This window comes from Haemaphysalis longicornis, unplaced genomic scaffold (genome assembly GCF_048455015.1).
Source record: "Haemaphysalis longicornis isolate Haplotype H1 unplaced genomic scaffold, Haemaphysalis longicornis Haplotype H1 scaffold_9, whole genome shotgun sequence".
NCBI classification, from domain to species: domain Eukaryota; kingdom Metazoa; phylum Arthropoda; class Arachnida; order Ixodida; family Ixodidae; genus Haemaphysalis; species Haemaphysalis longicornis.
Window position 1 is genome coordinate 121,014,364 of NW_027526460.1, and position 22,943 is coordinate 121,037,306.

The 22,943-nt window shown below is 46.6% G+C and overlaps 1 protein-coding gene across 3 annotated transcripts in view; it reads right to left on the reverse strand.

Annotated features, from left to right (window-relative positions):
- LOC144153630 (uncharacterized) overlaps positions 1 to 22,943 on the reverse strand; it is a 63,387-nt gene that overhangs the window by 15,547 nt on the left and 24,897 nt on the right. For all 3 annotated transcript variants that reach the window (XM_077685281.1, XM_077685279.1, XM_077685280.1), the window contains exons 2-4: positions 16,118 to 16,213; positions 3,924 to 4,228; positions 1,870 to 2,052 (exon numbers count right to left, since the gene is read on the reverse strand). In XM_077685281.1, the coding sequence (XP_077541407.1) occupies positions 1,870 to 2,052; positions 3,924 to 4,228; positions 16,118 to 16,213 (584 nt within the window). The remainder of the gene's footprint in view (positions 1 to 1,869; positions 2,053 to 3,923; positions 4,229 to 16,117; positions 16,214 to 22,943) is intronic.

Consider the following 22,943-nt stretch of genomic DNA (forward strand, 5'->3'; position numbering starts at 1 on the left):
TCGGATACGCGAGTTGCATGCTCAAAATCATCCGCTCCATTCCTCTTGCTCAATCTTGGCATTGTTCGCACGCGTGAAAGATGTACCTCAAGCTATATCGCAGATATGGTGCAGCTTTCTTTCTATTCGAGCGACTGATGATATGGATAGCCGCTTCAAAAAATCGCAACAAAAGAAAAGCTGAAACTGGAAGAAATATCTTCGGAAAAGACCAAATCACCAATGCTAGTCTCTTTTGCTCATGGCTGTAACTTTCGGAGCGCTTCTAGAAATAAAGGAAAGAGTGAAATAATGTATCCTCAGTATTGAAGAGACCATTTAAGGATGAGGTACAGGTGGGGAAAAAGTACATGATGTGTTCTTTTCTGGTGAGCTCCGTGTGTACGTCTGTGCCACTGGAAAGGTTGTCTTGGTGTTGTTCTACACTTTTGGTAGAACTAAAAAAACAATTAACGTCTCTACACGGTTCCGGCAGCGACATTCCTTTCAGCTATTCTATATGGCCAAGCACTGCACAAACACGTTCCTCTCCTGTTATTCCAAAACCACTCTAAACACTTATATTGCGTTGTGGAGAGCAAACTAATATAGTGTCTTTCGGAAGGAAATGATGCAGTTGTGTTCAAAGACTTTACAAAATAAGAGACTGCGGAAGAAGCAAAGGTTCAAAGAGTAGATAGACGTCTGAGCGTCTTGAATATATTTCATCATTCTGGCACAACAAACATAACAAGTGGACCCACAAGGCGGAATGTTTAGTACGAAAGGCACGCTATTATTTTCTCGGGCTTCCACTTCCAAATAAAACTCAATACTGCTGTACTTTTCTGATCTGCTTTCAACATATGTCCGCGAAATGAAGGATTCAATAAATGACAGCTGAAAAACGACCCATGCCATTTTAGTACATTACTCAAGTTTTTTGCCACTCACACGGCCCAATTATACCTAGTATTTCATTATGCGTTCACTCCTTTTGTATACTTGTTTCATTTTACATCTCCTTTTTGCGTGGAGAGATTCGACCCCGAATATTAAAGCAAAGAGTGGGAAGCAAAGCCTAGCTTCGCTGCGCCAAAAAATAAAGCTTGCAGTGTTTATGGCGGCAAGAATTGGAATAATACTGAAGGTGTGCGGGAAAGCAACAGCAGGTTTGGTTTTTACATGACGAGAACAAGAAAAGTGCTAGAGCGTTTCGCTTGAGCCAGCTCTTGATAAGACGTAATGTGCTAGTTTGCCGCGAAGGTGCAAGGTTAAATTGTAATTACCAGTTACGGCCCAGTCTGCGCGCTGCGTAGGGTGAAGTGTGGGTGCCGCTGTTACTTTTGCCAAGGACGTAAGAGCAGGTCACCTTTCACGTTAGCAGAAGAAGGGCAATAGCAGTGTGTTTATTCAGTGCTCAGGTACACTTTCGTTGGTATGGTAAGAAGTAAAAGTCAACCTAAATAGTTCGCTATCTTTTCCTGCCATAAATAAGGCAGTCATTTTTCATCAGCGCACTGGGCTACTCGAAAGGGGCTTATGCCCGTAATGTTGTTAAAAATACTCAGCTTAGAGGTTACTATAACGAACAACCGTACACTCTTATTGTTTTGCAGTTAGTGCTAAAATTGTTCAACATAATCTGTACTCTACAGGCATACAAGACTCTCATGCCTGGTTGTGCAGGACATCCACAATCGTTGTATTCCTTATATTGCTAACACAGCTATCGTAGAAACACTGCTGGGGCGCGCCTGAATTTTACCCTCGGTCAAAGCCTTGCTTAGAACAATAGCTTTTGCGTTGAAGGTACCAGTTCCGGAGCTACTTCTAACATGAACCGCCCTCATTCACTAGACATAATGAGAAGCGGATTTGCGCACCCACCAGTGTCACACCTGCTGAACTGTGGAATGTGAATGGGGAAGCCGTAGTTGCACTGGCAGGCGTTTCCCGTGGCCACCGTCTTGTTGAAGCGCCGGTCCGGGTAGCATCCCGTGTTGGCGTCCAGGCAGGTCTCCTTGCCGGACAGCGACAGGCACGGCTCGCCCCAGTGCGCGGCCTGGTAGTCTGCATGATAAGAAAGAAGCTGTATACAGATGCCAGGATTGATTGTGACCTTTGATTAGATCACTATATCCTCCGTAGTCGGTTACAATCCTGGTTTATGCGCCGCCCTCCAGGTGCCGCATGTGGCGCAAAGGTACGTGTCCGACAAGGCCAGCGGAACAAAAATATGGAGCAACACTCAAAACGTCTCACGTGCATTAAAGGCTATAGCATCACTGGCCTGTTACTTCGAGTATGTGAATGTGAGATTGTGCGTCGTGATGATGTCGCTGGAGCAGATGGGAATCGGTCAATAACGCGTGAGCCTCTGGTTGAAGGTGTTAGCGTAATTGGCCAGTCCCCATAACTGGTATTCGAAAATTGTGGTTTGTATGTTGGCGTCGCAGTCAATGGAAATGGGAAAACGTTCATGAGCTGCCCGTAGATGTCATTTTCACTGGAAAATGCCCGTCAGTAGTGTTACGAGGATTGTGGGTTAGTATGCTCACGGCGCAGTCAAGGGAAATTCGTTAGGGCGTGAGCTTCTGATGCCAGTTGTTCTCACCCCTCGCCAGTGCTTGATATACGAACCAAACCAAGTGTAATTCGTAACAGCACAAGAAATATGAAGGGATTTTGCAGTGAAGAGACGAATGGCAATTTCAGACGATAGATCCTGACAAGGCATCTGTTTTTGTCCATACATTCACGCAGCCTCACAGGGGAAATATGAGCAGACATTTTTGAGAGAAAGAATTTTGCAAACTCAATAATTTTCCAGATTTAACTAACCTTACGGAGCGATAGCAGAAGCCCACTTGCATTTTCTATCTTGCTTCTGCAGTTGTTACCACGCATTTTGATTTGGTTAGAGCGCGCACAAACGCTGTTGGACACACGTGTCTGAAACAGCGAGCGGTGAGCACTACAGGCGGCGCTCCGTGACTTCGGCTTAGGGATTCTCGCATTTGTCGTCTGCTTCCCTCGGGCTCGCTCTCACTGCTGTTTCTTTGCGCTCGGTTGAATTTTGATGCTTGGCCGCACCAGATTTTGAATGTGCATAACTTTTTATCACAATAAAAGCCTCAAAATCGCGTACACTAGCCTGAGGCATTAGTTTAAGTAAAGTTTTTCATACCGCTCCGGAAGAACATTGTGAAGCCGTTCCTGTGGGGAGCCCGAAGAGTTGGAGCTAGGCGTCAGTTTCTGTATCCAGCAATCTTTCGAACGAAGGAAACATCCAGCTACTAATAACTGACAAGAGTGAAAATGCAAGACGAAAACAAATCCGAAATCTTCGGGGTGTCGGCTTTGGCAGAAGGCTAAATGTAGGAATTTTTCCCGTTTTTGTAACCTTGCCGGACGTTGGTTAAACATATGTACGCAGTGCCTGGGGGCATTTTTTTATTTCCCCTCACACCGACGCTCCTAGCTGAGTGGATCAGACATTTCGCTCTTTAGCAGGATGCCCCGGTCCGAGGCTGTGACACTACAGCTGTTTTCCGAACGTATGCGAAGAAGGGAAGTCCTGTTGCGGCGATGTTTCCGCAAACAGAAACGATCCCTCAGTGGTCTAGAATAGATCGCAGCCTCTCCCTACAGCACACCTCAAACATGCCCATCCACCGGCCGTGCCTCGAAATTTATGCGTACTTGTTGCAGGTGAAACGCAAATTTAATGCGAACCTGTTTCAGTTTCAATTTCTGGGTAACTATCAATATTATTCCTCTCTTTTAGTCTGTCCTAGCCTCCTTTAAACAACAGGTTGCAATCAATAGAAGCTACCCGGAAAGCATGTGCCTGTAGTTGAGAAGAGAACATGAATGCGATAATGATGATAACCACAGAAAGAAGCACCAGAAACGACCGAGTAGCGGTTCCGGGTACAAACCTGCGAGACTAAGGTACACGTTGTCTGGTATAATTCGCAGCCTGTTGAGGTTGTTGAGGCGTGCAGTGGCGTCGCACGTGTAGCGGCCGGCGTCCGCCTCTTCCAGGTCGCGCACCTCGAGGTAGCTGACGTACTGTCCATTGGCGGGCTCTTCCAGCCGCATGTAGTGGCGGCTATCGTTAGGCAGTCGAACTCCGCCGTGAAGCCAGAACACTTCGGAGGCAGAACCAGCGCTGATGTTGAGCTCGCAGCGGAAATTCACGAACGTGCCGAAGCCCATGGTGATGTTTCTTGGCCATATAATCCTGCGATAGAGGGGAATGGCCGACATCAGCCAAGACGAGCCTAACATTCTGAAGCACCGAACCGGAATTCGCGCGCGCTGACACATATTTGTGGCCAGCTTACCGAAAAAGCCTGTCTGAGCAAGGAACATTAATTGTATTAGCGCCACCCACCAAAATCTACAGTTGGCATTTTTCTGAGTAGGCTACAGAGTGAAAAATGAAAAAAAAGAACTTTGTCTCACTGAGTGACGCAGCAAGCAAATAAGCGATCATGTAAGGCAGAAAGCAAGCAAGAAAGCCAGCCAGCAGACCATTCCTGGATAATGTTTAGAAGATATTTTTCTATTTTTTCTATTTTGCTGGAGGGGTACGAGTGCATGTGTGCTGTGTTGCTGTGGAGCATTTTTTTTTACTGACAACTAAAGGGTAATATCGTCCGCGTTTGAGATGAACGTGAAAAAAGTTGCTGCGCAGGGGGATCCGTACCACCAGTGGATTCACTAAAACTTTGGGCCTCACCCTTACCTGCAATGGATCTGCTGTTACTCAACTAAAAATCCTCCACTCCCAGATCTCTCAGGTCTCCCATCTCCCCAAGCGCGCTTCTAACCGCAAACGAGGCATCAAGGAGCCTCACCTTCTCTGCATTGTGGACTCTTTCGCGGCATCTCGCGTCCTGTACACAGTACCTTACCTCCGCCTCTCACTTGCCCAGACAAATTTTCCCAGAAGGAGCCCTCCGTGCCCGGTATCGTTTGGCACTGGGAATACCTCTTTATGCCACCACACAAGGCGTCTTAGACGTGGGAATCCACAATACCCTCGAGGAACGGATGGCCTCTCACCTCTAGGCTCAGATCGAACGCTTAAAGCTCTCTACTTCAGGTGGGACGATTCTCAACTTAAACTACCCAACAGACAGTCGTCCCCAAATACCACTCGAACCTCCTCTCTGGTCCTTATTCCCAAATATACTAATTTGGCATATTACTCGCCACATGCACCCTGCTCACAACTTGGTCCGCAGGCAACAACACACCAAAGCATTGACCAGTCGCATAAATTGGCTTAAACAGCACGGAGCGGGAATCTACTTCGCGCACACCTGTCTTGACTCCCCTCCTCAAGATGGTGCTATCGCCTTCCATGGCCGTACGGATCCGTAGGCACCATCGTCCACTTCAAAAACGCCCCAACTTGTACAACCCTTGAAAAATTCTCAACAGCCACAGCCGTCGAATACGCTGTCGAAGTCGAACCACCTGCCATCCCAATTTTCGTGTTTAGCGCTCGCACAAGGCACTACGAAGTATTTTTCGACACACCACATACCCTTATACATCTGACACCTTAAACTGCGCCTTTCGCGGCTTAAGGTGTCAGGCCTCCCTACAAGATAACGCTGGTGTGTGTCCCTGGCCACGCCAACTTGGACGGCAATGCTCGAGTACGCGTGCTTGCCCGAGAACTCTCCCCAGATCTGTCCATGTTGTGGCCAAATGTGTACCACACTGGCACTCAAAAGATTTTAGAACGTCAGGCAGGCCAACAGCCTCTATGCGCGCTATGTGCAAGTAGGTAGTGTTTTCCGGTCCCCCGCCTAACCCTCTTCCGTGAAGCTGCATTTGTAGTCCCGAAAGCACAACATCCTCTCTTATCCCTCTATCCCGTATCCACTACATACTAGGCATCCTCTCTCGTCCCACTTGCCCTACACCCAACTGCCCTTCCTACCCATCAGTACGACACCTTTACTGCCAGTGTCATCCGCCAGAACTACCGCCAGACCTGCGTTCCCGTATCGCTTCCTGGGAAGACTGGTTGAACCCGGGTCCTAGCGTGGATGTCAAGTGGACACAAGAACTCCTGGCGACCCACTACCTTCGTGTTAGTGAGGACCTCTGGGAATTCTACGGACCATCCATCTCCTAATGAAGTGACTATGACACGACGGCCCGGACTAGGGCTGTATAGAGAATAAAGTTTTCTCTCTTTCTCTCTCTCTCGTACTTTCAGCTAGATGGCCCATGATTCATTCCTTATTAAAGACCACAGAGTAGCGCCCTACCACCTCCGCTCTTATTAAAAAATATATGATGGTGTTTATTAATGTCTCGAAGAATACTCTGTTAGAGTACTTGGTGAACCTGAAGCTTAGAAGGTAAGCGTGAACATAGTAGCAGAAACGGGCGACCAAAACGTGCTTTGAGGAACGTACTCCACAGACACATCCAGTACTTGGGTCACAAGCTACATCAGCCGAGAAATGCTGCTCTACGCTCATTAAATAACTTTGAAACTGCTCAAAAGATTTCTCTCTCTCTCCCGGTCTTCGACAGCTCGAACGGCGTCATTAGAACGGTGTATTGGCCGGCTTGCTTCGAGTTGGAGCGATTAAGGAATTCGGCAGCCACTTTTAAAATATCGCCACAGAATCAAAGTAGAAAGAAAACAGACTCTGCATAACTTCCGATAGACGCTTTCACTCTTTTCTTCGCGTCTGAAAGCAGTGCGAAAGCTGTAGTTATCGCCAGCACGGAGCGGCACTCTGTGATTTGCTCGTCTATCGAGCAAATCGTCTATCGAGCAAATTGTCTATCGAATGCATTCATTGTTTTAATTCAACCAAAGCCAGCCAGTAGCCGCTACACCGCTGTAATGACGTGATTTCAGCGCTCGAAGAACTCCATATGGAAAGAGAAAACTGTTTTCAGCTAGTTTCCAAGTTATCTGGTGGGCATAAAGCAGTAATTTTTGGCTGAAGTACCTTGCTCCCCCTTAATTTAAGCACTGGATGTGTTGGTTGGCTAAGTTCCGCAAGTAATTAAAACTAAAAAAAAGTTGAAAAAATGTGGTTGATCTTGGTTTAATAGGAATCGTAAAACACGAAAGTGAAATGTGCCATCACAGGAGCTATTGAGGGGTTATTGTGGCTCGATTTAAACGTGCACTTCGCTATTTGCATTTCGTCGGTATGGCACCGTTACACGCATCAACATTAGACACTCGATTACAGGCACCGGAGCATTGCGCAAATTCGATTGGAAACCCAGACGCTCGCAAACTGTGCGAACGAAACCGAACGGGTTGTCAGCCAATCGTTTGGTGAAGTCACAGTACGCTACAGTGAAAGGAGCATGATTTCCGGGTAGGCAGGAGTCATATGGGTGTGCTTGACGAGCAATGTCTGCTGGGGGGTCGCTTAGGCAAAGGTGCGACCACATTGGTCCTGCTCTGTGGCGTATACGCCAGACACTTGCGTTGCGACGAACTCAGCTTGTGGAACGCGTCGACGACGTTCCACAAGCTTAGCGGACGGCGTTCCACGGAGGCGGCGGACGGATAAACACAGCAGCTTCCGCTGCTATACACTGCCCTGTCGAGGCGCCAACTGTCGGCGCTCATTAGGGTGATGACGCACTACTTCGCTTCACCTCTCCTAGACGGCAGTACCATCTGAATGGAAAAGTTAGACAAAAGGACATAACGCGCGTTCGTACAGCCTCCCGGGCGTGACTTCATGGCTCAGTCGGTAGAGCGTTTCACACCTCCCGTTGCGGCCGTGGTGATCGTGGGCTCGAAACCTGGCGCGGCAGTGCCAGTAGAACTTTTTTTGCTGATATCATTTCCGTGACGGATATAACATTGATGAGGTTTGTGTACCCCGGCATAAAACACTTTCGCGCCTAAAAATTTTGCAGGGTCGCTTTAAACCAAAAAGTTCCTAGAACATGTAAGTCCCACTTATCAAGTAGTGAAAGCGAAAGCATCAGTGTTGAATTTTGGAACGGATGCCCCGGTCTTCTGTGCGCCGTAGTTCTGTAATGTGAGTGGCATGGTGGCGTGTTTGATTGCGCACCATCTGTGAGGGCAGCGCTATAAGGTCGCAGCTGTTTCAGAGAGGTAGACGCCTCATAGTCCATCGCTGTAGCTTCCCAGCTCATCCTAGGCACATCCCAGCTCATCCTAGGAACCATCTCCTCTGCCTCGCTTCCACTCCTTTGGCGTTGGGTTGGCTGGTGGTGAGGCTCTCTTTCCCGCCCCTTCTGCGAGGCTGTGCCGCGCGCATTCACCTTCCCCTGCTGCTGTTTTTGTCAACATTTCGCAATCCATCGCATTATGCACCATTCCGAACAAAATTTGAACAAGTGTTGCGTATAAGGAACAGCTCCCAGTTTATGTATGCTGTCATGAGGGGGTGCCTACATAGCCAACAAACTTGTTATCAGCTTGGATGGCAAGCATCGAGTGTTTTCGCCGTGGCATCTCATTGTGAGTATAATCATTTCCTCTTTATGTTTGAAATTTGCTTCCTATCTTTGTTTCTATGAATGACACGATTGGCCAATCACGTATGTTAGTCATGTGTATACGCCTCGAGCGCGGCCTGTAGGGGCGCCAATGAAATCCCCCTAGCGGCCCGTTTCGAAAGCAGCCGCGGGAGTCACCGGCCCGCTCCCCTGCCCTGAAATTTACTAACAGTGTCTCTGTAAGCATAATAACCCTAGATGGTCATGCCATGACTATACACTACGATGTAAATCAGTTTTGTGCGCTTGTATAACCTAGTGGAGCGCTCATACCTGACAGCACGCCATTTATGCTTGCCAATATCATACCTCAGATATTGATCACTACTCTGGACATAAATTTCACGAACATTCTACGAAATACGTACGTTGGATAATCCCAAATTATAACCGGGATCAGCGCACGACAAAAAAAATGCTGTGGCGTCTGTCGTGAGCTGAGCGCCCACAACCATTCATATATGTTACATATATCCTCCGCGAGCAGGCCGGAGAAGAGCTTCTACAGTAATGCCCGTTCGCGACTACACGTTTCTTCGAAGCGTAGTCATATGACGCAGGGAGCCTGCAGAATCTAGCACAAACGGAAATCAGAAGGCCTTATCAGGTATCCCACTCTTCTAACGACACCTTTTATCAGTTTTGAACTTGTATACCTCAAAAAATGCGTTCGCCGAGGGATCAGCTGCTAGTTGAAGTCTAAAGACTAGAGTGACGTGAACGAGTAGCTTGTGTGTGTGATTACTAAAACGTTCTTTCCTTTATTTCGCTCCGCAGTCGTACACAACAATTCGTAAGCGCCCCCCTCCTCCTCCCCATGTCTCGCGAAATAGCAGTGCATTTCGCACACTAGTTGGTCTCGTAAGTCCTACCCGGGTTAAGTTTATACGAACGTCTTTAGCATTTCAGAAGCTGCGCTGAGGTTTTTTTTTATTTCTGTACGAGCTATTTATTTCTTCCGGGCTTGCAGACCATTAATTTTTTAGTGGTTTAATTCACTTTTCTTGGTCCTTGCTATAAGGCATGAGTGCACCTCTTTCACGACGCAGAGCCTTGGAATATACTTAACATTTTCGCGTGGCTTATATTCTTATAAAAGGCACAAGTTATTATCAGGTATTGGGTAATCGCATCCCCGAAATATATTTTTCTTCGAAGCATATATTCGTAATGAGGCCGCATTCGTTGTCCGCACTATAAAACAAAACACACCTCTCACTGTGCCAGTATCAGGTTTAAACGAGGCGACAATAAAATTCACTTGTGCCGAACGTATTCGGAGGTGACAGTGGTGGTATGCTGCTGCCGTCGCCGACGCCCGTAACAGCGGCCGAGGAGGACGCAGAGCCGCGTTCCCGGATAGCTATTGTTGGTGTTTGAGCACCCCACCAAGACGCAGCGACTTTTGAAGTGACCTAAACGTACTGTTTACTTATAGACGTCACCATAACAAGTTTTTTAGCGCTTGGAAGGGCAAAAAGAAGCGAAAGAGGGCCAAAACACTGCATGAGCCCCTATGGGCCGCGCAGCGCTAGTCCCGTCAACTACGCGGAGAAGCGGCGGCAGGTGGCGCAGCGATCGCAAAGCTCGAGGCGTATTCTATACGGGGAAACATGCTTTGGTGTTCGCCTCTTCGCTACCTCAGTTTGACTGGCCGAAAGTCCTCCTGCAGCGTTGGGCACTTTTCTTTAAGGTCATGTTTTTATGTGGGAGGCCTTAAAGGAGCCATGAAGAGAAAATGCAAGTTGGTTTTATTCGAAAGATTTCGTGTTTTATAGTGCCCCCAGCGCTTGTCCGGATACAAACGGTGCTTTATTCACTGAGAAATTAAACAATTTAGGTTAAAATTTTGATTTTCCCGCTCAATCGTGCGTTTTCGTGGTCCCAAGTGACATCACAGGAACCGACCACTCTGCAGCCTAGAGTACCTTCATTCACGCATCCGCCGTACAGGGTTAGAGACACGTAACGCTGGCGCCGCCATGTTCGGTTGCTCGCTCGCCGCCGAAGCAAGTCATTGTGTCAAAACCGCGCTAAAATTATAGCCGCAACGCGGTTTACTGAAGAAGTTTGAATCATATTGTCTGTTTCGCGTTGCTAGGTCTCGTGGGAAACGAAAAGAATAACGCGTTGAGCCCGTTGGCCCAATTGCGGCGGCACGGGACCGTTCAAAAATTGTCTCCACCCTGTACAGCGGTGTTGGTTTGTTCCCGCGTTTCTTTACGTTCTGTAACCTAGATGGCGCCACCATACCGTGGCAAGCGTTGGTTTGTTTTTGCCCTCATTTAAACCTGCCTTGTTTTTGTTCTGGGAGAAAATATTCGTTCCCTGAAACAGTGCTCGCTCGACAAATGGGGTCACGTAAGACACCGTTGCTTGCGTCAATCGGCCAGTGTCGTCTGCGACAACCCCAAGCTCCGTAGTGCTGTGCAGCTAAACCAAAGCATGCTGTGCGCAGTACGAACAGCAGAACGCATCAGTACTTCTATGTTTACATGTGCTTTCGTAACTTCCACTGTTTGTCCCATCATTCTTATTGCTTTGTAAAGAATGTGCCCTAAATTTAAGCGCAAATCGCTCGTTCGTCTAGTTTGTAAGCTCTACCTAATTTGCGTCTGCTTCTGCCAGCCTCCGCCAATCGCAGAGCTTAGCCCATGTGACATCACAGGTTCTGTTGCGGGAAATGAGCTGGTGGTTCGCATGACCATTCCCATTTTTCCTAATTATGTAGCTTATTTGAGCGAAGTTTACGTTAAAAGTGGTGTCAGTATGATTCTAACGAGACAATCTTTTGAATGAACCAAACTTGTGTTTTCTCTTCATGGCTCCTTTAACGCATTCAGTTGGTCCGTCATTGTTGACTTGCATTTAGGCACTGCTATGGTGTAGGGTTTGAGTACTTCTCTGGCATTACCGAGGCATACATTCTAAGCCCACCCACACCAAATTTGTCTTTTTGGTCATCCCAATTACTGAAGTTTCTTTAAAAAATATACGTTAGATCTTGAAGTGTTTTTTAATAATCCTAGCCTTCTTTTTTTGTTGTTGTTGTAGCCATTTTCTGTGATATTTGTCGGCCATTTTGGGAACGTAATATTTTCGACCTGTTGAGTTAACCAGTACTCTCGCATGAATATGGAGGCTATAATGCATTTTCTCACATACCCATGTGACCTCATGTGTACCTATCAAGCGCGCCGTGCAACACCTAACATAACGACACACAGATTTAGGAGATGAGTAGCCAGAGAATCTTCTGTATTAAAAATAGCACCGATCAGTGAAGAATTCCGGAAGTTAGGCAACTAATTAAAGTTTACGAAACACAAAACGATATTTCGCATTTTCTTAGACCGGCAGTCCCACCTTGGCGTGCTCAACAACAAAAGTAATTACCAGACTCGTGCGGCACAGCGAGCTGACACAAATTCGGTGTCAGCTTCTGGGAATGCAGCCAGTATTCCATGAGCCCAACACACGAAGTTATTCCCAGAAGATACACCGCCATCATGCCTTATTACTGCATGGGACGAAGAACATTTTCGCATCGACGTGTCAAAATGCCTCGCGAAGATGCGGTCAACTATCGACAACTCCAGACAAGTGCACGTTTCAATGTGGTACATTACTACACTTTATACCCCCGACACATACAATTGGGGATTCTGCTTAGAGCTATGCACCTTTTACTGCATGGTGTGGGAGTGCCGCCCAACACCCTCCCCCGAGTGCCAGCCCCTCATTTGAACACTAGGAGGGTCGGATGACCAGTTGCAATCCGGAACACAAGCTACATCTGGTAGAGCCTCAAAGACAGACCCCGCAGACCCCGGGCTTCCTGGACTAAGCAGTAGCCTCCCCAGCCCCCGCCTCCCCTGTGGTCAACCAAACAACTTTGCTCTAAGAGCGTGGATTCCTTTGCTCCCCCTCCACGCATATTTATTTTTCCTGCTGTCCTTATAAATATTTCAGTTACGAGTTCCAATTCGGGTAACGATTTGTCAAACAAGAAGCATTTTTTTGTAACTTTACCATTCCTAGTACTAGCGTGCCGTAGATGTCTATGATTGCACATCAAATCACGAGTCCGCTGCTACTATCACTAATCTATGAAAGCCACTCGGGGCCTCAAGCGACACACCAGCATGCTTTCACAGCTGTAGGGATTTATGTAAGTCACAGACTGGCCTCATATGTCGCTCGGGAAAGGTCTGGTTCAGTTCACCTTGCTAGAAATCTGCTGTGCTCCAGCTTACCTGAAAAATTCTCCGGAATAAATAGCGACATGGACAACATACTAATTAACGCACGTGCAGTACTACATCGACAATGTGCGAAGCCACTTACTTCAAATTGGACGCTCAGTTTGAGCATGTAGTGTCAGTTTGAGCATGTATTGTAGCGCGGCGGCTGGTGAACTGAAGGACGCGGGTTTTACCCTGGCCGCTACTGCCAATTTATGGATGGAGATTAACAGCAAAAAAAAAAAGAGGCACAGCTTGCACTAGTGGTGCAAGGCTGGAGAAATAGCAGAGCTGGAAGCCCCTCTCCCTTCGTCGGAGAACCAGAGGCTGGACCTCACATGGATTTCCAATTTTGCCCTGTAAGCTGAAATTCGAAACAGCGCAAAAAGACGGGACAAGGAAACGACGACACAAGGCGCTGACTAACAACTGGTTGGTTTATTGCGCGGGTTGCGAAATATACCCAGAAACGAAGGCGAGAAGGAACACGATAAAAAAGAAAGAAGCACGAAAAAGAGCACGAAAAAAAAGAAGTGCATCGAACATCGCACACAATATATAAGATGCACCACCAACTGGCCCAAACCACCGTTCTAACGCAGTTCATTGCCCTGTAAGTTCTCCATAACTGGTAGGCCCGGATAGTCTCGTCCTCAGCCTTTGAAATCTCTCAAAAAATGGGCCGTGCTAGAAGCCGTATGAACCTGCTTCGCGAACCAGGCGTCTGCATCGCAAACTCGGCGTCTGTGCTCCCCACTTTAGACGCTAACGCACGTGAACTGGCGAACAGAACATCACGCGAGAGATGACGCCACGAATGCTGGGCACAGTGTTCTCGAAGGTCGAGGTGGCCGACGCCGGGCGCTCCTCTCGAGGGGCACTCTCACGTGCGCTCGGCGGGGCTGAGTTTTCTGGTCACGCTCGGAGGCGGAACCAAAACCCCAAACAGCTCTGCGGTTAAAAACACTCGTGCGTCGAGATTCTAGTGCCCGTAAAAATCCCCATGTGGTCTAAACTTGTCCCGAGCCCTCCAATACGACCCGCCTCATCGACCACGTGTAGTTTGACATGTAAAATCTCCCTCTAAAATTTGGAATTCCACCTTCGAAAACAGCCGTGCGCAATACGGGGGCCGGGTACTGTGGTGCCTGTTTTGAAACAAAGGTTTTGAATTTGAACCGATCTCCTGAATACCTAGGCAAGCACAGCATGATTTCCTAACCTTCAATGGACGCGGGTCGCGCCGCGAGTATGGCGTAATGAAAAGGAAACTGTTTTTTGTAAAAACGTTTTGTTTGAAAGTACCATCTCGTTCACGGTTAAAAGTACTAGCGCTTACGCTCCGTCTGCAAACAAATCATTGGTTTTCCAGAAGTTCATACCGACCGGCGACACTAAAGGGGTCGTTTGATTTACCGTGAAGCCAACATAGAATGCGCTAACACTGCGCGCGGAGCGCCGATCTATAAAAAAAGAATTTCTTGACGTCATGAACAAAACGTTGACTACCTAAGATTGTACGTGCAGAAAAACTGTAAATACTAATTACACAGAAAGCCTCAAGAATGAATATGCTGAGTATTATTTTAGCGTACCGGCAGTTAGTTATTATTCCCCCAATTAAACATATTGTTAGGTGGTTTAAACATTCGATGACGCCTGTATAAGAGATATTTAGGAGGATGGATATATTTATTAGCTCGGAGAGCTACTAATAAAAATAAAAATAATTTTCCAGAAAATAATGGAAGGTAGCTGAAGTTCATTATTTTAGGGAAAAACAAAATAAATTAAAACAAAAACAAGTCCGGGCATCCAAATTCAATTATTATGAACGAGAGGGAAACGTTTGCTGGTTTTTTTTTGTGTTCCACATTTCCTTTCAGCCTTTTTCTTCTGTATCTCCTCGGTTTTCTACTAACGAACAAAATTCAATTAGGTACGACGGATAAAAACAATTAGTGGCATTATTACGAACGCAGACTACCGCCCCGCTTTTTGTCCTAAAAGTGTGACATGGTCAGATACCACTCCGTTTACGCTGTATATGGAGTGACACCACGTGATCCACATGTCATCCCCTGCTTTCTCGCTCAAAATTCCATACCGACGAACCATCGCAAGAAATGATATTTAGCTGCAACAGCGCCGACTGGTGAAACGAGCCCGGACGACCAGCTAGCACCAAGGCATCCCAGGCTAAGGGTGCCTCTCACTGGGTGGAGGCCCAAAGAACATCCTCCTGCTCACCAGTGTAATTAATGCTCGCTTCTCTTTCTTTTTCTCTGGCAGAGAGAAAGGAGTCTACATGGACATGGACGGTGTATAAACACTTTGAAAAATTCTAAATAGTTTTTGTTTCAAAAGTCACGTCCCATACCATTTAGCGGGATAGTTATCATTGATCTGTGACATGGTACATTGTCGTGCTCAACTTGAGACTGCGCATAAAGCAACACTTTTCCATCAATTTTATCTAAAAGAAAATCATTTACATTTCAATAAACAATGTCATTCACCTATCCAAGAACTGTGGTGAGCCGGAAAGCTGAACCTCTTTGTATTCGCAGCAGTTCCCTCTACAAGGCCGTCTAGCAACCAAATGGCGCTCACTGAACACTCGGTAAATGCTCCCCGTAGGTATGTGCGATATGAGACTATGGGCATGGGGCAGCTTTGCGTTGCACCCGGTGAGCGCCTTTATATATCTACCAAGTGCCTGTGTTCGTACTGCCTCGTTCAGCAATTTACACAGACCATGATACAATATTCCCCGGCTTCCCCACGTCATAAAGACAGATAAAATGTTAATAAAACCACGACATTTTATTTTCGTCATCTGTGCGTTATTCGTTCCAGTTAACAACCCGCTGGAAATTCGCTGCGATGCACAGTACTAACATATGTTTGATATTTTAAATGTGTCGTATCAGTGTCCTACCAAGCGGCAAAACTTAAGATGGGTTGGATACTGCTCAAATACATAAATTTTAAATACAATAATGAACCAGCGCTCCTCGATTCCCCTCTTCAAACTCAATGCTCCCTCCAAGCTTCGTTGTATAGGTAGAAATTCTGCACATCGAAAAAAAAAACCCAATTGTCTGTAATTTCTCATGGCAGGTCTGATCAAGCCGTCAATCTTGCTTGCTTGAATGCCCTCCTGCCTCCTCGTTTTTAAGTGATATACACGACTTCCGCTGTGGAACAAACTGGTTTCCAGAACAAACTCTGGCACAATAATTTGGCGCCATTTTCTGCACTTTAGGTGGCACAATTCTGCACAACTTGTGCTTCCAGCGCAGCGCATGCAAGAAGTATCTTTTTGGAAGCAAGGGAACATATCCACTCACGTTGGGTAGAGCAAAATGGTGTCAGAGGCCCGCGACGGCGTCAGCATCCAAAGCAGCTCAAGGAGCAATGGGAGACACCGGGGCATCCTCCAAGTCCTGCGCAAAAAGCAGAGTATCGGGACACTCAGTACGTTACCGGAGCATTTTATCGCCTCGTCGAAACGTGTTTGCCACAAAGTACGCTCATGCAATAATGGATATCATTTGTTGACGGGCGTTGAAGTCCAATGCATGTCTGCTATCGGCTCCGCTGATATTTTCTCTCGGCGTCGACACGCTTGCGTTAAACCCGAACTTCCTTTTCCAGAGACCGAACGCGCTCGGACCATCCTGTGTACCGACGCCTGTCGATACTGACACCCGGAGGCCCTCGTATGCTTTATGATGCGATTTTTTCAGTGCTCCAAACGATGTCAGCAAACCTCGTCGGTGATTTCAAAGAATGTTTCCTGCTACAATTTGCACACGTGAAGACATCGGCGCGCGGGGACTCACCCGTGGTGCTTTTCCCTCCATAAAGTAAAAAGGCGACACATTTCATTAGTTAGTGCTAGCTGTTCTATATTCTGGTACAAGTTAACAACAGCAATAGCTCATGTGTTGTATCACTCCGCCGAAGCGACGAACCCGGATGTCAAAGAGCGCGTGCGTTTTGAAACGAGATTGCGCTTATTGCGCAACATCGTCTTCGTTTCCACACCTAGTCTTTCTGCAGCCGCTGCAGGAATTTAAAAGCAGATTAATTGCGAGAAATCACGAAAATGACTCGTGTCACCTTGAAAATACTCCTAGTAAGACACTTTTTCGCCGCGTGGAATAACAGCCCACTGCGGTGAGGAGGCGCCGGGGCAACTTTCGTTCTTGTTCTTAAGTTGTCCCCGAGTATGGCAGAAAGCTGCGGCGTCATATCACGATTTCAGCCACCCTGCTAGACATACTGGTAGTAAGGAAATGTTCGAAGCCAGCCAGTGGCTCACTAGACCAGGGTTAGGTATGAGTAGAGTTGAGGATAAAGATATTTTAGCTATAACGGCTAATTGTCGTCTAGTAGGATGACACACGTTACTGTACGTCGGAATAGGCGACAAGAAAAAAAAATTATTTCACGAGGCAGCTCGCGTATTTCTTTTCTAAGGGAAATGCATTAAATGCCCCATTGCGTGCTAAACTGGGCTCTTCGTGGTCCGGGACAGAACACAGGCCGGAACTGTAAAAATGAAAAACGCAAACAAAACATCGTAATTTGTGCAAAATGCGGATAAAGGTTAGTTTCTGTAACCAAAACAGTTATTTTAAGATAAAATGGACAGCAGTATAGTTCGTATTGCAGGTCGTTGAGATCTGAGATTGTTAGTATACATTGATGATGAAAGAACAAAGTAAACGTGTTCTCCGGTAAGAAGAGGAGAACACAACACAAATATAATAGGGTGTGGCCCATTCTTCTGGTTGCCTCCATTTTGAGTTCGCTGTCGCTAAAGTTCCTGGTAGCCTCCTTTCCTATCGGTACTGCTTCTATCTTCCCCCAAAATAAAGTAGCATTGTCGCTACAATTTTCTCTTTCTGTAGTTTCTAACTGTACAGTGGAAGTAGCAGGAGAAAACCACTCTACTGCCCAAGCGACATTGATAGGAATATTATCTCCCCGACGCGTCATTCACCCGCGGTCCCTCCCATCCGCAAATTACGTGGACTTCGCACTGCGCCCGCGAGTTTCCTGTTTCCACTGTCGACACTGCCGCCTCTGGACCGCACCGTTACTCGCGTTACGCGTTGCCTGAAGCGGCAACAAAAAACAAGTTTGAACGTTGACGGCCACAGAAAGAAGGGTAAAAAAAACAGAAACCACAGGCGTCGTGTTGCTGGCGCCAGACAATGCAAGAAAAACAGGGAGCATTGAGCTTGAACCTGCCTGTCACCGCTGTGCCGATGTCCGACTTCCTGCGACTAGGCCTGCCGTTGTATTTTGCATGCAGCCTGCCGCAGGCATCTCTCCTTTACCGGACGCAATGACACCAAACGACGCGTCAGCCAAGTTTCAACGCTGGCGTGACGAGGCCAGTGCAGCACAAAGTGGGCTGTCGTCGGTGTTTCTGTGAGCAATAAATGCGGTAGCACCACCTTGCGGCGCCCACTGATACCACTGGTATCTTATGGTGCTGCTCCAACAGATGGCGTGAAAGCAGGAGCGGAAAGTTTTCACCACTAAGAAAATTTTCACGCGATGCGAATGTGTCCCATGAGTGTTATCATGTGTTATGCTCAATGGTGAAGGTTATGCACCCTAAAAGTTTTTTCGCAAAGAATGGGTGAACCGAGTGCGAAGAATTATATGCAAAAACCCTGATGAAGATTCCCTCAGTCAGCCGCACGTCAGGCCGAAAAACACTGTTAAGGACTTGTTAAATTCAAGAAATAACTTGTATTGCAGTTATAAATGGTTTAAAGATGTATTTGGATAGTTAAAATTTTCCTTCCACGTTGATGGAGACCTCTGGTATGCGGTGTGAATAGCCCAGAACTAGAGGGATTAGTTCTATCAGCTTATGGAGATTGATGAAATAGATGCGCGCCTTCTAAAGGCACAAAGTTAGGCCACAGCAAAATTTTTCTCAGCACCCCCCAATCTGCCGTCTTCTTAGACAACACATGACGCAGTAAGCGTTAAGAAATCAGTTTGCGTGCAGTTGGTGGACCTCAGCAAGCGTGACGCCAGTGGCCTGGCCAGAAAGATATTTCGGGAGGTGTTATACACCACTCGGAAAATAAAAAAATAATAAGAAAGATAGACAGCGCCGAAATCCCAAAAATTACAAGTTATGTTTCTGTATAGAATAATTTCGGGGGCTGCCCTGACACCCATACACCCCGCCCCCCCGCCTCCTGGCTACGCCCCTGGTGCACATCCCGCCCAGCACTTGAGTTGCCTAGCCATCTTCGAGCCTTGTACTTACATCATATGAACGACCGACCTCAAAAAACACCGTTTCAATTAGCCCGCCAGCGTGGTGATTGGTGAACGTGGGCAGATACTGTTCTCGGCCTGTGATAGGTGCCGTTATCTCATATATAAATGCGGAATCTGACGTTTATCTTTCCATAAGTAAGCAAGGTAATTTAGACGCTATTGGCGGTAAACATTCTTGCTTTGTCACCGTTTGTCAACACGATGAAGCCTTGCAGAATTTTTTAAAACTCTGTACATTATTGCTTGGGTTTCCACGTAAACATTTTTTTATTCTTGACCGGCGCACAGAATTGACATGTACAGAGGAAAGATTGGATGGTATGTAAAATTGATGAAATTTTGACTGTGCGCGGCACGGCAATCAATATGTACCTGTAATGACCGTAAAGGTTTTCAATAGTGGCAGGGCCGCGCACAGGATTTATGTATACGGTGACGTACATATTTAATAGTGTTTGTGGTTAAATTCTTGCATTACTCGGGCAGCCAGCGGAATTCATTTGATAAGTTTACTAATTCGGTGGCGTTATATGATTAATGGCGTTTGAGGTTAGATTCCAGGTTTACTCGGGCAGTTACAGGAATTGTATTTGATCAGTTGACTAATGCTATGTTATAATATTATCAACGCCCTCCTAACTCGCTAAACGGAGGCCGCGTGTGAGAGGGGTGATATACAAAACAGAATCGCTTACAATTTCCTGCTTAGCCAGTACACGCCCACTTGTTTTGCTTATTGTACAGGGATGAACGCCAGCACCTTTGGGCACATGCTAATAATGCGACTCTTGTTTCTTGTTTTTTTGTTTTGCTTTGCCCTGCTAGGAGCATTGCTGGGCACCTTTTGGATGTTTTACGTCTGCATCGATAGCCTGGAGACGCGTCGGCATTTTTATCAGGTGCGAAGATGGTGCATGACTTCACTCATTATCCCGCTCATGGTGTAACAGAGAACTGCACTGAAACGGCACTGCCACTTACGCCGAATGATGTCAATCGCTGTAAATTAACTGCTCCTGTAATTCGTTGTGCCCATAAGAGCTAAATCGATAACAGCGATAAGGAGCATTCCGTTCACCAAATACAACAGTATTATCGGAGTTTGTTCATTGCACAAGAAGAACAGCAATCACGAAGCATTTTTCTGTTCCTCATTAAGAACGAAATTTTTATTTTATGTGCGTGTAATAAGTACACCCAGGAAGCCAGCATCTTTTTCGCGCACGTCTTTGGCTAGCAAGATCTGAAATTACGGAGACCACATTGTGATGTTTCTGTTACAGGGCCCCTGAAAAACGTTCTCAACTTTTTTTTGAAATCTTAAATGCTTGCAGAACATGGCCACACAACACACCCAGTACTTAGATTAGGGGGTAGCAAAGTACCTCAGCCAAAAATAAGTCCTCTATGTCCATCAGATAACTTGTAAAATCGCTCAAAAGAATTTTCTCGCTTTTCTGGTCTTGACGTTCTTCGACGTCTCCAATTGCGTCACTGAGGCCATGTAGCGGCTGTTGGCTGGTTTTACTTCAGTTGCAGCAATGAACGCTTTTCGACAGCAACTTCAAGAATAAAGCCACAAAAACAAACCAGAAACGGAAGGTGTATCTGGCGCGACGATCAAATAATGCAGTGCCGCTCCGTGCTGGCGATAACTATAGCTTTCTCGGTGGTTCCAGACGCGAAAGAAAGAGTGAAAGCGCTTATCGAAGGTGTTGCAGGGTCCCTTTAATTGATTGATTGTAGGGTTTAACGCGCCGACGCAACGCAGGCGATGAGGCGCACCGTAGTGGAGGGCTCTGGATTAATTTTGACCACCTGGGGATGTTTAACGTGCGCCAAAATCTCGTACACACGGACTTTTCGCCTCCATCAGAAAAGCGGCTGCCGCGGCCGGGAATCGAACCCCCGACCTCGTACTCAGAAGCGCAACGCCCTTGCAACTGAACCACCGTGGCGGGTTGCACGGTCCCTTTACGCTTCTGAAGTTACTCTTCGTTTCCTCAGCATTTTATTAGCCACGCTGTTCTCCGAGGCTGGGTATTTCAGGAAAGATGGCTTCAACAGGGAGGACTTTCGCAACGGGCCGTCGTGAGGGGCTTGCCAATCCGTCACGTGATCGTTGGGAACAATCCTCTCATTCTTCCTGCGCGACCTTCGCTTGTCAGGTGGATTTCCTTCTGTTGTTCCTTTTTTTTTTTTCTCGTTCCCTTCAGTGTCCATAACCTTGCTGTCAGCCAGGGAATGCCGTAAAAGCAGCTTAGCTTAGTGTACGGCACATCTGCAGTTCCTATTGTCCGAAGATAAAGCGGCCTGGTCTTTAAGCTGAACAAATTTGGGGGTGCACAATCATCTCTACTCCAATCTCCCTGAAATTACCCCGCCGGAACAGCAAGAAGACTGCTTTTTAAGCTGAACGTTTGCGGCTGTGCAATTATCTTCCAATCTTTCTGAAATTAGCACGACGAAACAGCAAGAAGACTGATTTTTAAGCTGAACGTTTGCGGGTGTATTGATGTACTCCAATCTCATCGCAATTCTCACAACATGGAATGGACAAGAAAACACAATGTACCGCCATTTTCTGTAACCGTACATTTTACACGTAGACGGCCATGGGGTGGCAGAAAACGGGAATGCTCTAAAGTTGACAACTTCACTCTGAACTAATTATGACATGTCAAGGACGCTCGGCGTAATAATAGTCTTTTTAGTGGTGAAATTTAGTAAGATTTGTAGCGAGATATTAGCATTATGTGAAAGCTAGAAAGCATTTTACACCACCTCTGGAGACGCAGATTCGTACACTGCGCGACTGTGTCGGCTGATGCAGGATTAGTCGGAAACTAGTCACCTACAGCTTCGGTGGGAAAATTGCGGCCTATACTCGGTTACGACTTCAGAACGAAAACGAGAGTTACCTGCGCGCATTATTACCGAAAATGACGGCTATCCCGCAAGGAGCCGAGCGTCCGCTGTTGTGAAAGTGCGAAAGTGCGAAGTGAAAGTGCGAAAAGGAAACTGCCTCACTTCGCGCTCTCAGAAGAGTAAATTTGGAACTCAAACTTGTTAGAGAACCCATGCTTCCACACAATCAGCCCAGTCTTGTTTAGACACGTGAGCGGTCGAAAAACAAAAACAAGAAAGTCTTAAAACACTTTTTGTTGCTTTGTTTCCTGGTGGAAAAAAGCAACTCGAAGCAATTTAAAACAAACACCGCTTCCACCCCGAAATTCGTTTTGATGCGACCAATCTGCAGCGATCAAAACTCTTTCTGAAATCAATTCCTTCACGTGGAACCATGCGCAGATTTTGAGGGCGGACTTTTGGGATGCAGCATGTAACAATTGTACTTTTTTTCAGCGTTCACGAAAAAATTTATAGGGCACTTAAGTCGCTTAAGCCATTTGAAGGTAAAACCCAGCGATTATCGAAGACGTCTTCACTGCTACATCGTGTTTGCAGTGACGTCACGTTCACTTGTCATGCGGCACGCGTCCAGATAATTCTTGTTCCATCCTGGCACGATACAGTGTCAGTGCTGTGGTTACCACACTTGGCTCCGGCTCTTGGCGACCCGTGTTCACATTACATTAGAATCTAACTGAGGCTCTATGTTCATTTTAGAGACATTTTCTTTTCACAGGGCACGTAATTTGGTTCCATTCGTGTAGTCGTCAGCCACTATGGTCACTTTTCGCGTTTGATGAGACATGTAGGGCTTTCGCCTCAACAAATTTCTCGAAATTTTATACATCTTTGTAGAATCGTCTTTTTAAAAATTTTCATATTTTTCTGAAAAAAAAAATGAGAAGTGTCTGTTTTTTCAGGCCCCTCAAAATTTTATGAAAACTTACA